Source organism: Manacus candei, unplaced genomic scaffold (genome assembly GCF_025592945.1).
Source record: "Manacus candei isolate 608988 ecotype Guabito, Panama unplaced genomic scaffold, ASM2559294v1 h1tg000076l, whole genome shotgun sequence".
NCBI lineage: Eukaryota > Metazoa > Chordata > Aves > Passeriformes > Pipridae > Manacus > Manacus candei.
The window spans coordinates 9,367,149-9,383,958 of NW_026138124.1; the positions used below are offsets into that span (position 1 = coordinate 9,367,149).

The window sequence follows — 16,810 nt, forward strand, 5'->3', positions numbered from 1 at the left end:
GCTTGTTTTTCAGACGTGGGGAATTAGTAGATGTTAAACATGAATGTGTCCTTTAAAAATTTTTTTGGATGATGTGAGCAGTGCTCTTTGTTTTCATTACTACTTTTCCTCCCATAAAACCAGAGAAACAAGTGAGTGGAATGCCAGGGAACACTTCTATCCCTTTTCTGAGTTTTATTTCCGTGGAGGGGAGTGCTGGTGAGCAGGGCATGGTTTGTACACGTGTGGTGAGGTCCCACCTTTAGGTCCAGCTTTAGTTGCCTTTTCCAGGGCTTGTCTCCTCCTTTAAGCTGGGCTGGCACAACACTGCAAGTGCTGCTGGACAGAGGAGGGCAGGTTTAGCTGAGTCCAGTGTAACTCCTCCCATTAATGCCTTTAGATCCATGAATTTCTGTCTTTAGACTCCTGGCTAATCTGGTTTGTAATCCACAGGTTGCAAACTGCTCTTCATTTTTAATCTACCAGAGCAAACAGGAGGCAGTTGAAGATGTTTTTGAGGCAATCCCCTGTCAAAGAACAGACCTGACTTGTTAAACAAAAACATTCTGAACTGCTACTACTGTTTGTTTTTCAAAAGCAAAGTATGGCTGGGTTTGGTTAAGTAAAGTAATGCATTGAAAAAAAATCTCAAAACATTGCCAGATGAAATTAGACCAAACACAGTGTATTTTGCTGATTTAAATTGCACTAAATAAAAACCAAATTATCCTATGGCTTAGCGTGTTCAACCTTCATCCTGCAATCCTGGCACTGATAAATCAGTTTACAAGATTCTGATGATTTTTTTCTGTAGAAACAATTAATCCATAGTAGATTGATATTTGTAGACCTTGCTGTTAAATACAGCCACGTGTTTGTTAATTCTGAATAAATCTGGGTCAGCCTGGTGTGTTGTGAAAAAGGCAACAGAGGCTGCAGGTTCTGTGTCTGAATTTGCAGGTTATTTTGGGGCCCAAAGACAAGCTCTAGTTTTTGAGTTAACCTGAGCTTTGTGCCATGGTCAACACAGTATAAATCCATTTCTGTATTTATATATCACTTAAATCCATTTATGTATTTATATGTCACTTAAATCCTGAATGAATCTGAGTTTCTTCATGTGAAGGGATGTTACTCTACTCAACTTCTTTTGGTGGTTTTTCAACCACTTAAAATCAGATATAACAAATGTTGTTTGATGTTGTTGTTGTCACTGGAGAAAAAAATTATATTGCTAATTATGATTGAAAAGCACACTTGAAAATTCTTCTGAATCATAAAAGAAACTGCCTCAAAATACCTTTCCAAGCCTTAAAAAAAAAACAAAACAACCCCTTAGTCCGTGGCATTTATGGTTGTGCTGCTGTTTCTCAGCTGATGCTCCCCGGTGGAAGATGCAGAGGTAATTAAGCATTAAGAGAAGGAGCAGTTAGCAGGTATAATGTTGGGAGACTGGAGTTAATGTGGATGTGCCCATGACCTCCCAGACAGATCAAAGCCTAATCTGGGTGACAGCTACAGGATGGCAGAGCTTGCCAGGGGCCTGGTGCTGCAGCTCTTTGTCTGCCAATCCTGCCCCTCAGCCGCCAGTGTGTTTTTAAGGATGAACAGGTAAAAGTGAAAGGCTGTCTTTTGACATTTTAACTAATCCCTTCTAGGCTGTGGTTTCCTGCACAGCCAGGCTATTTGCTGGCAGGAGAGCCTGGCTTTTTCCCATATGTCCCATGTCATGTTGGATGTGATGGCTGGGCAGGCAGCAGTTATACAATGCACTGGGCTCCGATTGCATTAGGGTGACGTGCACTGGCCTTTTACCTTCTGCAGCCTCCCCATGCAAACCCAACTCCCAGCCATGGAACTTGGCATCTCCCCCTGGGACAGGATCATGGCAGTGAGCAAACCCCCTGGTTATTTGCTGTTAACCCTTCCTCCTGCAATTCAAAGGGGAAGGAGAAGTTTCCCACACACTCGTGTGGGGTTTTGTGCCACTTGAGAATGGTTGATGTGCAGAACAAGCAAGCAACACTTGCAGAATGCTGATGTGTATTAGAAGGATGGAAAAGTCATATATTTTATTGAGATTACCTGAGTGATGTGTATTAGAAGGATGGAAAAGTCATGTATTTTATTGAGATGACCTGACTGCTTTGCATTCTCCTCTTCCTTCATGCACATAATTAAAAATACCATAATTTTTTCAGCTTAAGACACAGGACTAAAAATTCTTAACACTGTTTTGAACAGTTTTCTAGCAAAGGAAGAGACTGGTAAAGCTACATGTGTTCCATTTGTTCCATTTGTTCTTCCTGGTAACAGTTTCCTCTTCCGAAGAATTTCTGTTCTAAAACTTCCCAGGAGTAGAAGACAAAAAATTATATTGCTAATTATGATTGAAAAGTACACTTGAGAATTCTTTTGAATCATAACAGAAACTGCCTCAAAATACCTTTCCAGGCCTTAAAACAAACAAACAAACAAACCCAACCCTTAGTCTGTAACATTTATGGTTTTGCTGCTGTTTCTCAGCTGATGCTCCCCAGTGGGAGTATATTGTCACTGCTTATGTTTTAAAGCCTTGAGTGAATTTTCCCAATGGTGAAAGGTTCCCTTTGATTTCTCTGTAGTACTTCCATTTGTAGAAGTGCACAGATAACCCCAAATTCCTTTTCAAGGACTGGTTTTAATGTTCACAAACCGTTCAGAAGAAACCATATTCTGTTTGGAAAATTCCAAAGGAAGCCTCACATGCCAGTCAATAAATCCTGAGTGACTGGAACAAATATTCAATCTGTGAAATCAAACTGAATTTGCTTTCTGGCTGCAAAGATTGAATTTGTAAATTTGACAGGCAATTTAAAGGGCATAAGTACATAAAATAAAATTTCTTATCCAAATGCAAGTTGAAAGTTACCTGTCAGAAGAGGTTAGAAGTCTGCTGGTTTCTCTCCTGAAGCGTGTCCTTTCACTTGTCAGTTTAGAAAGGTTAATACTGTACAAAAGAGCACCAGAAAGACCCTTTTTGGTGTAGTTTTATGGGTTTGGGTTTTTTAAAAAAAAATTCAGCCTCCCTCTCTGAATAATAATAAAATAATAATACATCCTTCTGGTATTTGTTGGAACAGTGTATAATGTTCAAATTGTTCAAATTCAGAGCAGGCATCATTTGTGTTGTTATCCATGGGATTGGCAGGGGGATTTCTTTTGCAGTTGATTCCAGATCTGCTTTTGAAGCAGGAGGAATAGAGTGTTTTTAAAAAGGGGAGCATGTTCTTCCCTCCTCCCACTGCCCGTGCCCTGCCAGCCTTGGGTCACCCTGGGCCAGGGAAAAGTTCCCAAAGCCAGAGGGTGATGCCAAGCTGGGAATTAGGGTTGGTGTTGGTGACTTCTGGTACTTGGGAGAAGCCACTCTGTCCCTAAAGCTCTTTCTTAGCTTCTGTGGGAGAAGAAAAGTTGTATTTGCTTCATCCTCACTTGGGAAAAGCGTGGCCTGGTGCCAGCAACAGCTCGGGATTTGGGATCAAGGGAAGGGTCGGGATCTCTGGGGGGTCATTTCCTCTCAGCTGAGCCCCTCACACTGGGCTCTGGACTCCATCTCCCTGTACCTGGGGAGGGTTTGCCTGTGGGAACAGCTTATCCTTCTCCTGCTGGAGCAGGGATTTAGGGAAATGTGTGGTGCTTGTGTCATCAGATTGAAATTATTGTTACAGATCATTTAAGAATCATTTTAGAAGGGTACAAGCCATAATTGGTTAGGAGGCAAAAATATTGAGTTGAAATACTGAAACACACTTTATATATTCTCTTATTTAATCAATTTATTTAATTTGCTTGTTTGACCCTTTTGGAATATTTCATTTTCATCATGATTAATAAACCAAATATTTTACGACTTCTCTTTTAGGTTGAATTAAAGAGGAAGTACAATGACCAGCACAAAAGTACAAGAGGCCTTTTATCAGGGAGTCAGTGGTATGAAATTCAAGCTTATAGAGCTCTCAATCAAGCCCTGGGAAGGTGAGAGAAATGGAACATAATTAAAAATATGTATTTGTAGAATTTTGTGAAATCTTTAAGGATTAATTCCTCCCTTTAATTAATTCCCTCACCTTGCAGAAATTCAACCTCCATCAGCTCAGTGCTTGACAACTCTCTGGTTTTCAACCTGTTGTGCATTTGAGTGTTGTTATAATTCAGAGGTTTTGTTTTACACTGAACCCTCTTCAGTTTGGTTGCAGGTTTTATTGCTTGTAGTGCAGAGAGACAGAAGGGAAAGCCTTAACAGAGACAAATAGTTCTGAGCTTATAAACCAAATGAAAATTCTCAGGGCTTTTCCAAATGCACTAATTGTTCACACTCTCAGTGGGCTCAGAACAGTTGTTTGATATTCAGCCTACAAGTATTTTTGAAAGGGAGAAATAGCAGTGGGGATTTTCAGACCTTTGCAAAAGGTCAATTCAATTATTGTGCTCACTGATCTCTTTCCAGATTTAGAAGAAGTGGTACAGCTTCCATTCCTGATGCTGAAAAAAAATTCCCCCAAATTTTATTAACAGGGGAGAATTAATTCATCCTTCTCCAACGAAATTTATCACATAAATAAAGATTATCACTGTCATCCCTGTCTGTCATAGATGCCACGCATCTGTCAGGGGTATATAGAGGTAGAAACACAGATTTATAGATGAGAAACATCATCTGGAAGATTCTTCTCATTTGAATCAGACCTAATGCAAATGTGATGACATAAATGAAGGCTCAGGAAGAAAACTGAGAGAAATAGGAACATTAGTAAAATATTGTAGATTCTTGTTGTTACAGGTCTGATTTCTTAGATTCCTCTTTGGAATGTAAGAGCATTGGTTAAAATTTGCCCAGAAAAATCTAAGGAGAAATTAAGCTGAATTTGTGTCACTGTGAAATGAACTTTAACTATAATCTAGATTTAGTGAAAATTGCTTATTGTTTAATTTTGCATTTGAATGAAATTCTGCTGATTTAAACTTAAGTGCAGAAAATAGACCTCCATGCTGACATGAATGTCTAAATTGTGTATAAAACCCTCAGACTGAGCTCTTGTAACCTGAGCTCTGGTGAAGGATGACAGTGTGTGAGGAGTACTTTGATAAAAGCAGAAAATTACACAAAGTTAAGATTAAGTTCTCCAGTAGACAGGAAAGCTTCTTCCTGCAGAGATGCCACTGGGATGGAAGTGAGCAGAATCAGTGGAAGAAATCTGTTTCTTAAAGATTTTTTTTTTGGTAGCTTTTCCTGTCACTGAGAGATTCCAGGATAAATAATTCTTTCTTGGAGACCCACCCTGTCACTCCAGTTTGAAACCCTGATTCTGAGACTCTTGTGCTTTTATGTACATTTGTAAATATCATCCTCAAAAAAAGGTACATGAACCTTCTTATACCCTGGGGACAGTAACCCTGAACTGTTCCTGGCAGATTCCTTGCCATATTTCATTTATGTTACTGCTGTTCTTTAATCCTTTTTTATTGGCAGACAGCACAGAAATCCAAATAACGTTAAAAATAATATCAACACATGAGAAGTGACTATTTCTATTTCTGAAAGTCTCTGACAACTGAATTAGGAACTCAACAGTGTTTGATCTGTAGCATAATTCATTTCCTTACTAAAGAGTTAAGAACAACCTGTGGTTCAGAGACCAAAAGTACGGAGTTATTTAAAAAACTACTTGCAGTTTTATCAGTCTGTTTTTTTTTCTTTTACAGTTTTACATTTATTTTTTTTTCAGTATTTACACTGCCCAGTTAAGAATGTATGTGATTTTAATTCCATGTATCCCCTTCTGGTTGCCCCCTCTCAGGTGTATAAGGCACAGGAACGACTGGGGGGCTCTGATTTTGGTTGACGACCGGTTCAGGAATAACCCCAATAAATACATCACTGGTAAGCTGCAAAAATCCTCCTGGGGAGGTTCCCAGGGTTATCAGAGATACTGAAAACTCAGAATGACAGAAATATGTCATACAAATACAGGTGAGGAGGAAAAGTCATAACAAAATACATCCACTGAACACAAACTGAACCACCTCGATATTCAGGTCTCTTCTGTTTGTACTTTTATCCTGGGTAGAAACAAAGGCAGATGAAATAAAACAGGTCACGAACACTCCCTCAACAAAGAGATAAAAATTAGAGAAGAATCTGCTCAGGACTGTGTTTTTTCTCTCTGTTCCTGCCCGTTTGGCTGAGATGGGCAGTGAGGTGTCCAGCCCGTGCTGGGTGTTGTCAGCAGGTGGAGCTCAGCTGCTGCAGTTGAGTCCAACTGCTCTGAAGGGTCTGTTTGTACTAAAAGGACGTTTAAATTATTTAAGTAAACGAAAGTAATTCATATAGTAACACAAATAATCAAAGCTTCATAAAATCCCTTTCTCTAAAATGTAAAACTTCACACAGGAATTGAATTCTCTGTTGTTATTTTTCCCTTTTCAACTGATAATCAAAGAATATTTAAATGATTTCAAAACCACTTTCTAAACTCAAGGAAGTCAGTTTTTGCTTCACCCTTGTGTGTTCCTACATCATCTAAACAGCTTTTATGCTCTGGACATCTGGTATTTGAGCATTTTAAATATTATTCTGATAGGAGCATGTATATTGTAGCTCTAGAAATGTGTTGTGTTCTATTGTAGCTGTTGGGCAGTGATTCTGAATATCTGAGTTACTGGTACTTAATCTGAAGCAAAGCTGTGAAAAGCTTCATTATATTCCAGTTTTTATCAGACCCTGTTAATATGGTAATAAATACCTGTACTTCTGCGTAAGTTGCTTTTAAATATTTAAACTGAACACTGAGGCATAAAAGAAATGTAGTGATGTTTATGCAATGTAGTTTGAACCTGAAAAAAGACTGGTGAAAAAGATAAAGGAAAAGAAGGGTATTGTTAGTATTACTCATGAAAATAGTACCATGGATTAAATAAATTATTATGATTATTAAATGAATTCTTGTACTTTCATGAGCAGCTTCTTGGCATCTTTGTGAATCTGGCTATGCATAGAAATATTTGCAGTATTAGGATGCTGTTTACTGATGGGAAATCCTGGGTGTGGATGATGTCATTTTGCAGTGACACCTCTTTTTCCCTTAGGGTTGTCCAAGTGGATTCGGCAGCAGATCCAGCACCACGGCAGCTTTGGCAGCGCCCTGGAATCCCTGCAGGCCTTCGCTGCCAGGAACAGAAGTGGTGCCTGTTCCTCCCAGAACAACAGGGACTTTCTCCACATCCCTCCGGATTCCAAGGACCTGGCACAGGGCTCTCAACCAGAGGCAGCTGCTCACCTGTCACCAGACGTTCCTGCCAAAAACCAGGAGCAAAATTTGGGTTCCCAAGGGAATTTCTCAAATCGGCCAAGTAACGTCGTGGCAGCAGGGAAACAGAGTAGGAAAAACCTTCCTCAGCAATTTTGAGTGTGAAGTTGCATCTCTTTTGGAAGAAACAAATGGCTTTTAAAATTACAGAATGGTGGAAAATGTTTTTTAAAATTACTCTGGTGGAAAATGATAGTTATTCACAACTGTCTATGAGCTGTGCTCCAGACTAAAATTGTTATTCCATCTGAAAACAATTGATGATGTTTGATAAGTTTATAGCACAATCAAAAATGTTTTCACTTGAATTTCTTTTTCCATTGAAAACGATGAAAATAATTTAGAATTTGAAAGGCCAAGATTAACATAATAGTAAGATGAGTGCCCTGGTTCAACCTACATCTGTTGTTTAGACATTGCTGTGAGACACCTTTCATGGGATCTCCTTCAGTACCACCTTTACATCTAAATATTTATCCATTCCTAAATTTTAGGGAAGCTTATGACTTCATTTCAGGCAAGAAAGATGTGAGTAAGATAAGAGTACAATAATAAAAGTTACAAATTTCCAATTCAATCATGCTCTATCTTTAAATACACCAGTTAATCTGTTGATTTAATTCAGGCAATTCATGTGCAAGGAGAGTTGGAATATCTGGGCTTTTCTTTGTATTGTTCTTAATGAGTGCTGTAAAATGACTGCAAACCTGATAAAACGGTGGTAATGTGCTAAACATGCTGTAAATGAGGGGGGAAAACCAAATACAATGAATTTATGTTTTGTGATTTTTCACAGGTGGCCAGAAAGTTGGTGTAGAGAGTCATTCTCACCACGTGAAACAAAGAAGAAAACGGATGGACTCCACACCCAAAGTGCCAACAACTAAACCAGGGACATTAAACACGAATGGTTGGACTAATGGTGACATTGTGAAGGAGAATTGCTGCTTTAAACCACTGACTTCAACACCTCTGCCTGTGGCCAAGAGCTGCAGGGCCCCAGCTAATGGCAGACAAGAGGGTGTGAATGGGCCCAGTGAACTTAGTGATAGTTTAAATCAATGCCAATCATCGTTAACTGCAGAACATAAACCAAGGGGACCAGAATCATGTTTGGGAACAACTCATTTTTCAATTAAAGATACCGAGGCTCCAGTTGCTGAAGAGCTCCAGCTTCCAACTGAGCCCTGCAGAGAGTGTCCCACAGCAGGAGGGAAGGCTGAGCTCTCCACCCCCAATGTGTGTGCAGAGGAGGAGGAGGAGGATGAGAGCATTTACTTCAGCCCAGAGCTCTATGATGATGATGCAGAACCAGAGGGACAGGAAATCCAAGCCCTGCTCCCAGCCCCTCAGGCAGCCAGGAATCAGGTGGAAGGTGGAAACCCCCCAGTGGCTGAGGAACCTTTTGCCATGGTCCCCTCAGAAACACTGAATGTGACTGAGAAAGGCCAGGCTGGTGGCAGGAGCCCGAGTTGCAGAGTGATGCAGAGTGAGAGGAGTGAGGATAGTGCAGTTGAGGATGTGGAGGTGGCTGGGGCAGCAGGAGCAGAGCAGGGAGCAGCTCCAGGCATGGACAGCAGCAAACGGAGAGTCAGCCTGTCCAGAACACGAAATAAAGGTGTGTCCTCTCTTCCCTTGAGCAACAGCAGCCCCTGGGCACAGTGTCTGTGGGAATCCCAGTGAGCAGCTGTTCAAATGTTGCCTCACCCCAGAGCAGTGATGGTTTTCTCCTGCTCATCTCACCTGAGCTGCTCCCAGACTTGGTTTCTTATTACACTTTTTTTGTTTGTCACTGTGAAACTTATGGAACGTGCAGTTTTCTAGAGGTGCAATTAAGGTTCCTCATCCTGCCTGTGTGGTAAAGGACAACATGTCTGGAAATTCTAAATCCAAGCCCAAGTGGGATCTTACTTGTAATTATTGGCTGAGGAGGTTTGTCCACTACAGATTTAATTCACCATTAAATACCATAAAATAATAGTGTTTTTCCTCAGAAAGCCAAACACCCATATCATCAAATTACAGTTTTCTACATTTGTTAGGGCTTTTTTTTTTTTTTTTTTAAATTAAATTTATAGAACAGCATCTTTGCAGATCAGGTCATATGATAGATTGAGCCTGGACACCAAAATAGGTGTATTCTTCAGTACTTTGTTTCCTTCAGATTCCTTATGTCAAAATATCTGAACATTTTGATACTTGCTGATGATGAGAGGCTTCTTCAGAGATCTGTATTTGTTTGATAGGAAAATTGCTGTTTGTTTAAATTTTTCTTCTGTGAGATCTCGTTTCTTTTGATCAGGCTCTGGGTATGTTCACATGAAAACACATTCTCATTTGTATGCCCTACAAACACATTTTATATGCAATATAGAACACTGTAAATTTGTACATAAAGGTCTTTAAGTCTCCCTCAGTCTGGTTTTTTTTTTTTTTTGAAGTATTTTAAACTTTTCTTTCATTTATTGCAATCAAGGCAGCCAGGATTTTTCTGTAATAAAACATATTGTGCCTCACTTTTCAAGGAAAGATTGTTCATTTCCATCACACATTAACATGAAGATGCAGGATTTTTGCAGTCTTAAGATTGGTTCATATTTTCTTTTTGTCTGAGAGCAGAAATTAAATTATTAACTGCTTGTTTTCCATAGAAGTTCATCTAAATAACATCCATCTCTCCAGAGCTATGAACTTCTCATATCAACAGGATTTAAATTGTATCCTTTGTTTACACAGTAAATGCATCTTTTTTAAATTAGATACTTGTTTGCAGGAATGGCAAGAACCCCGCTGGATTTCTTTAACCACATGATCTTGCAGTATAAGGCCTCTGGTTACATTTTTGCTGCATTGATGCCTCCTAAGGATCATGTTTTCCTGGCTTAGCTTTCCTGGGTTTCACTGAATCCTTGGATGCTGATGGGTTTGAAGTATTGAGAGGGCAGGAGCTCCAGCATTGGCAGCAATTCAACCATCTGACACATCTCCAGATAAATACACTTAATTTCGAGTTCAGTGCTGATTAAGTGGCTGGGCTGGAGCTGTCCCACATCCCCCACCAACTGCTGGGGCAGGTGGTTGCAGCCACACTCCAAGAGTTCATGGATTTGATCCTCAGGAGTCTTTAAAGCTCAGTTTTCTTAGACCAAATCTTCTGTCCCAAAGCACTTTTCACATTCGTGTGTGTCTAACTAGAGAACAGAAATTACTTAAGCTCTGGGCCTGTCTGCTCAGCCCAGGGCCCTTTGCCTCTTCTTTGTCTTCCAGAAGATTTGTCTGTCTTTAAATCCTTAACATTAAAAAAAAAAAAAAAAAAAGAAAATCCATCTCCCTTTCCTTATCTGGAGCAGATTGTTCCTTTCTTGATCTTGTGTTGCATCTTACTTTGATTAGAAATCCTTTAAGACAAGACCTGTTGTGTGTCAGATAGTTCACAATAATTTATAAATACATTTTATAGCAAATTTCTCCTTAACTGTTATTTTTTAAAATATGAAATATCAGCATTTGTCCTACTAGATACTAAATTTTCTTGACAAATTTCTGTCCACAAAAAAGCTCAAATCCTGGGACAACTGATGGACAATAATCCATTATATTACTACTGGGTTTGAGGGGTAATGGGTGGACTCTTTCTTTTGTCATAAAAACTGTAAATTCACTCCTAATTTGTCTTTATATCTAATAACTAATGTGTTAGTGGTAAGAATGTCCTTTATAGTTAATATATTTATGGTGATTCCCAGAATTAAAGGCTGCCCAGCCTGTAAAGAGAAGGGAAGTCAATGTACCAACTTTCCTGGAATTATTTATTTGAACTGCTCAAATCTATAAAAAATGATTGAAAATTCCTCTCATACTCTGATATCATAGCGAGGTATAATCTCTGCTGCCTAAAATAATAATAATAAAATCTTGGATTTATTTAAGGCTTGAAAATTCAGAGGAAATGCAGGAGAAGAAAAGCTCCAGTTAGGAAAAGTGGCTCCAGCTGGGACAGAAAGGTACCCCAGAGATGGGATAAAGGACCTGCTCCAAGGGGCTGCTGTTCAGTGTGAAGGTGCAGGGGAGATAAGAATGATTTATTATATAATATCTTCAGTGAAATAATACAGGTGAAGCAGTTTCTTCATGAGCTGCCTGGTTTGCTGTAGGTCTCTATTTACACACTCAATAGATACCTTTGTTTCTCCTGGGAAGCACAAGGGCACCTCTCATCCTATGCAAAATTCCAAACAAATTGATAGCCTGGAGCGTTACAGACTTATAAAACACCTCATATTTTGTGTGACAGTGTTTCTATTTAGTGAGGTGAAGCATTTTGAGCAGGGTGTGTATGTTAATTATTATCTAGTTTAAATGATTGATTCAAAGAGATTTCTTTGAGTATTTCAAGTAGTGTGTTTCTATGAAGCAGTTTTGACATATTTAATTGTATTTATATTGAAATGCTTCCATCTTGAGTGGTTACTGTACCCAAACTAGAATTTACATGCATTTGTGTATTTTTCCTTGTTAGAAGGAAACACAAAACCAGCCCTGCAAGAAAGGACTTTATTGCATTGTCTGTGGAGCTGAAATACTGCCCAAAGCAGAGGGTAAGATCCAGGGAACAGTCAAGTGTTTCAGGTTGGGACTTCTGATAGGATTCCTGATCCACCTTTTTACTTCCACAGTTTTGAATCCTGGAGGGATATTTTAGACTAACTGGATTTGGTAACTGGATAAATGCACATTAGAAATGCACTGAAGACCTGCAGAAAGTCTTTTTTTGGGGGGGGAGAAAGAGGGAGTGGTCACAAGAACAACTATTTAAAGCAGGTACTTTTTCTGGCCGGTTTCTGTTGCCTGGTTCAGTGGTGCTGCCACACTGACCTGTCTGCAGTCACAGTGGGCATCTCTTTATTTAAGAGTAAACTGAAGGCAGCTCCTCCTGGCATTATGGGAGGCTGAAAGAGATGATTTGTAACAAAGTGGCCCATTCATTGGGGCTGTTCCTTCTCAGGATTAGGTGTTAATTTGCTGCTAGTTGCTGTGAGAAGCTTGGTAATATCTTGGCACAGTAACTCTGGGAATCTGCTACATATTTTGGTGAAACTATCCAAAGTCTCACTGAAAAGCCATGTGATTACACTGGGTAACCTGCCTTGTGTTAATTCTGGTCTTCAGTCCTTGGTTGACGTGAAATGGGGATTAGATGCCTTTGGAAATGGTGGTTTTGTGAGGCACTTTAATTTGGGAAGGTCTAAAGGCTGGTAATGGTAATAACAACTCTGTTACTTCAGGTTCCTGGGCCAGGTGTGGTAATGACCTAATTACAACATGTTCTCCTGGGTTACATGCAGGAACAATTAGATGGAGATGCTTAATACACTTAAACAAGGCATAAAAGAGAATTTAGTGAGGATTTAACTGGGCTTGGGTTTTACAAATGTGAGGGTAAGAAGAAAATTTCCTTTTGTGTTCCTTGTCAGTACATCTCAGGCCCTGGACAAAAAGTCAGAGAGCTGCATTTTTAGGAGGTGTTAGACATGATATGGAAGATGTGCATTGATGCCCTTGTGTGATCTCATCAGTGGACTTTCATTCATTTCCTTAATGTGAATTTATCAGCTTTGTCTTTGCAGTTTGGGGTGGAACCTGTGACACAGAATCACTGCTCTGAATCCCCGAGGTCCATGAATGCCCCCAGTTACCAGGGTGTCCCTTGTCAGGGAGAAGTTTTATGTTGTTTAAACTGAACCTCAGATGAATCTGAATCCTCAGTTGATTGAGGAAAGCTAAAAAAAAAATCTGAAAATGAAAAAATACTGGCTTTATTCAAAGTTGATTCAAACTCACCAGTCGATTTGGGAGTAATAACAAGGGGAAAATTATCTGTTGCAAAGTAAATTTTGGACACATTAAAAAATTTTAAAGAAGGCCTCCTTCCAAGGTCCATTTACAGCAATAGAAGTCTTTTCAGTGCCTGCAGTGGGTATTGGACCAGGGCCTAAATTCCCATCTTGTAAATGTGGAAAGTTTGCAGCGTGGTGGAACAGTGCTGTATTCAAAGCCATGTGTGCACAGAGCTCTTACACCCCACTTTTTAAATTACAGGAATTTTGAGAAAAGCTTGCTACAGTAATAGTGAAGTGCAGACAATCTGGAAACTCTTCAGAAATCCCAGTGTAAGAAGTAAAGGATCCATTAGGAGCTGTATGTGTAAGGTAGATGCCACTGCAGAAGATGATAATGTGATGTTGGTCATCTCAGATGCTGCAAGTCTGAGTTGTCTGAAGGAAACTTTGAAGGTTTATCAGATGCCAGTGAAAAGTGAAGGTAAATCTTTCTGATTCCTGATAAATACCAGCTAACATTTGTCAAGTCCTTCAGTACCTCTTTGAAGAGATATTTAGTTTAACAATAATTTGTTTGGTGGTTGAGTCTCCATTGTTCCTGAACTTCCACACCTTTCCTTTGCTCCTATTAAATTTCTGTGAGTTTGAAGGAAATCCAATATCCAACAATTCTTTACTGGATGTGAATAAAATGCCCTTTCTCCTTCAAGGATATCCTTCCTTTTCACAGCTTTTTAAAAGGAACATTTTGCTTCTAAAACAAGTGATTTTTTTTTCCTAAATGAAAATACCAAATCTCTCAAGATTCTGGTGTTTTTGAGTCCTTTTGCCAAGGATTGTGAATGTTTCTGAAACTCCAGGAAATACTTGAAATAAGCATAGAAGTGATCCTGCCATGCTGATAGATGGTAATGACAACTGTAACCCAGGTCTTTGATCTGAGATAAATGAGGATGATTGGTTTAAGCTTAGGAGAAGAAGTTTGGCTATTTTATGGGGTAAGGAAGCTGAGTCTTAATCTCCAAGGCACAATATTTGGCTAGAAAGCCAATAAACATGACAGAGAAACATGTGAGTCAGTGGGTTTTGTCAGGAGACTGGAAATACAGAAGTTGGAACTTCTGACAGTGGTACTTGGCCAAGAAAGTAAATTATATATCATTGTTTTCTCTGAACTGGGCCATTCACAATGCTGACACCTCTCCCCTTTGACTCTTGGGAAGATGATGGTGAGATTTTTCTCCCTTGAGAGGCTCAAAGCTCTGTGGACTCTGCACATTTAACCAAACACTGAAGATCAGCAGCAGTTTTCCCTCCTAAATTTCTGGGGTCCTTCCGCAGTGTTCTGGTGAAACAGAGGAGGATAATGAGAGCAGAATCCTTCACATTTCTCATAACCAGTTAAAGTGCCTGAATTGGGGTGTTTACCCCGTGGTTGGAGCAGAGCTCTGCAGAGGGGATGGGTTTGGTAGGAAATGGGATGTGGAACCCTTTGGTTCTCCAGGTGACAGCAGGGAAGAACTTGCTTTAGTTCACATGTGGCCACTTCTGTTGCCATCCAGTGTTGTTTGGATGGCACAGTCAATAATATGTGATTTTGCCACAAAGACTCCTTTCCAGGAGTTCCCAAATCCCCAGGGATTCCTGAGCATTCTTTGCCATCTCCTTCTCTGGCAAAACCAGAACGTGACATTTTGAAATGTGAACTGTGACTTTGATCTGTTTTAAAATCTCTCCCGATGCCCTCTGTAAAGCACTTTTTCTTTCTCTTTGAAAGACTTGCATGGCAGTTTATCTTTAAATGCTCTTTGGGATGAGAAGGAATGTTCTCTGACAAGTTACTTACAATGCAGGAGCTGTGTCACTCAGGCCAGTTCTCCATGTCCTTTGATAGGAGCTGAGGTTACTCATTTCAGTAATAAAGTGCAGTCATGGGTAAGTCAAATCAGTTCATTTTGTATATTGAAATGATCACTGAAAGATTTGTGTAATAAATATTAAAATGCCATTTTTGTAAAAGGTAGAATGAACACTTTTTATCTGGACAAATTTGATGTGATTCACCTCGTTTCTACCACAGAGATTTAAGTGAAGAGCTGAGTTCAGGTCACTCAATGTATTTGTAATTGTCTCTAACTAATTTGGTTCAGTGTCTTATGAAAAGAGGCAGGAAAATAGCAGCCATCCATGAAAAGGAAAACCAGAACAAATCATACTTGCACAACTCTGTAGACTTGAATTTTCAGACATGTAGTTTTATGTTATTTTTGGCACTAAAAAAAAGAAGTCAATCAGCTCCTGATGGATGAACGTGGACAAGGTCTCAAGAGTCAACAGGAAGAGATTTATTTATGCATATTGTATTTCCAGCAGTGTTAGCAAACTAAATTCTCAGTAGAACACTTGGAAATGTAGATGAGAAAACTCTATTTTTATTGTACTCTCAGAGCACCGGGGGTGAGGCTCCATCCTGAGGGAGCTGTGCAGGTGAGTCCAGGACACCTTTGCATTCCCCTTCATTTATACTCTGCATATAAATAGAATTGAACTATTTGAGACTAAATCTTTGCCAAAAACTGACTGTGATCTTTATGTTTAGGTCTGTGTTATTATGAACTGTCCAAGCTCTTTGAAATGCAGTGTGATGGTGGCACAAAGGTTAAGAGCCATTATTTGCCACAAATTTTTGGCATTTCAAACGTTACCACTAAAATTTCACGGCGTTTTTAACGTTCATTTTGTATCAGAGATTCTGAAATGTTGCACTGAGGGAATTTATACTGGCAGAACATGAAATAAAGGGATCCCCTGAGGTATAATGAAAGCTGGGGGTTGAGGAAAGACACTAATTTTTGTTTGTTTTCTTTTCTATTTTGTGTGTGGAAATACAGTTATTTATTTCTGAAGGCAGGATGAAGATGAATGATAGTAGCTTTAATTTTATCATCTCTTTGCTTTAAACCCGGTGTAACTGGGAATAAATTCATGTAATTGGGAATATATCCATGTAATTGAAGACACACAGAACGAGTCAAAGGAGTTAAAAATGCTGATTTATTGCATGCTATCATATCCCAGAGCAAACACATCTGCATTAAAGGGAAGGAGCTGTGATTCAGGCAGCCTTAGCTCCCAGTTCTACACTCCTGAACACAAGATCCAATGTATATGTGGAGATAAAATCAACATTCTGGTTTATGCTGCTGCCTCCCCTGTGTTAAACCACAGACACTGTCAGGAGGTATCGTGTGTCATCTCAAATTACTTCCTGTCATGTGCTGTCTGTAAATCAAGTGCAGTTGGTTCTGGAAGGCAAGGAATTGTTCATTTGATGGAAATCACACTGCTGCAGCAAAGCAAGCTTCAAAAAGAATCCCTGGGTTCTAATATCTCTTATTTCCTTTTGGCATCATTTAAAGAGGCAACACCATGCTCATGATTTAAATTTAAAGTGGGATTAACAAATTACATTCTGTATGTTTTTTAACCTGCTTTTCCTGTCAGTTATTTGTATTGAAAATCAGATTTTTAAATTGGCTGCTACATTTCTCCCCATCCAATTGCATCATGTGTTTCCCACTGACCTAGAAACCTCCATTAACTTATCCAGACTTTATGTGGCATCAGTGGCAGAGAAATTCATGG

The 16,810-nt window shown here is 39.4% G+C and overlaps 1 protein-coding gene across 2 annotated transcripts in view; it reads left to right on the forward strand.

Annotated features, from left to right (window-relative positions):
- Nucleotides 1–16,810, forward strand: part of BRIP1 (BRCA1 interacting helicase 1) — a 95,679-nt gene that overhangs the window by 40,382 nt on the left and 38,487 nt on the right. The window contains exons 18-25 of one of the 2 annotated variants that reach the window (XM_051809815.1): nucleotides 3,881–3,993; nucleotides 5,817–5,899; nucleotides 7,105–7,395; nucleotides 8,122–8,943; nucleotides 11,256–11,329; nucleotides 11,845–11,923; nucleotides 13,425–13,646; nucleotides 14,943–15,100. In XM_051809815.1, the coding sequence (XP_051665775.1) occupies nucleotides 3,881–3,993; nucleotides 5,817–5,899; nucleotides 7,105–7,395; nucleotides 8,122–8,943; nucleotides 11,256–11,329; nucleotides 11,845–11,923; nucleotides 13,425–13,646; nucleotides 14,943–15,100 (1,842 nt within the window). Of the gene's footprint in view, nucleotides 1–3,880; nucleotides 3,994–5,816; nucleotides 5,900–7,104; nucleotides 7,396–8,121; nucleotides 10,052–11,255; nucleotides 11,330–11,844; nucleotides 11,924–13,424; nucleotides 13,647–14,942; nucleotides 15,101–16,810 lie in introns of those variants that run through there. The other variant, XM_051809816.1, reaches the window with a different exon arrangement.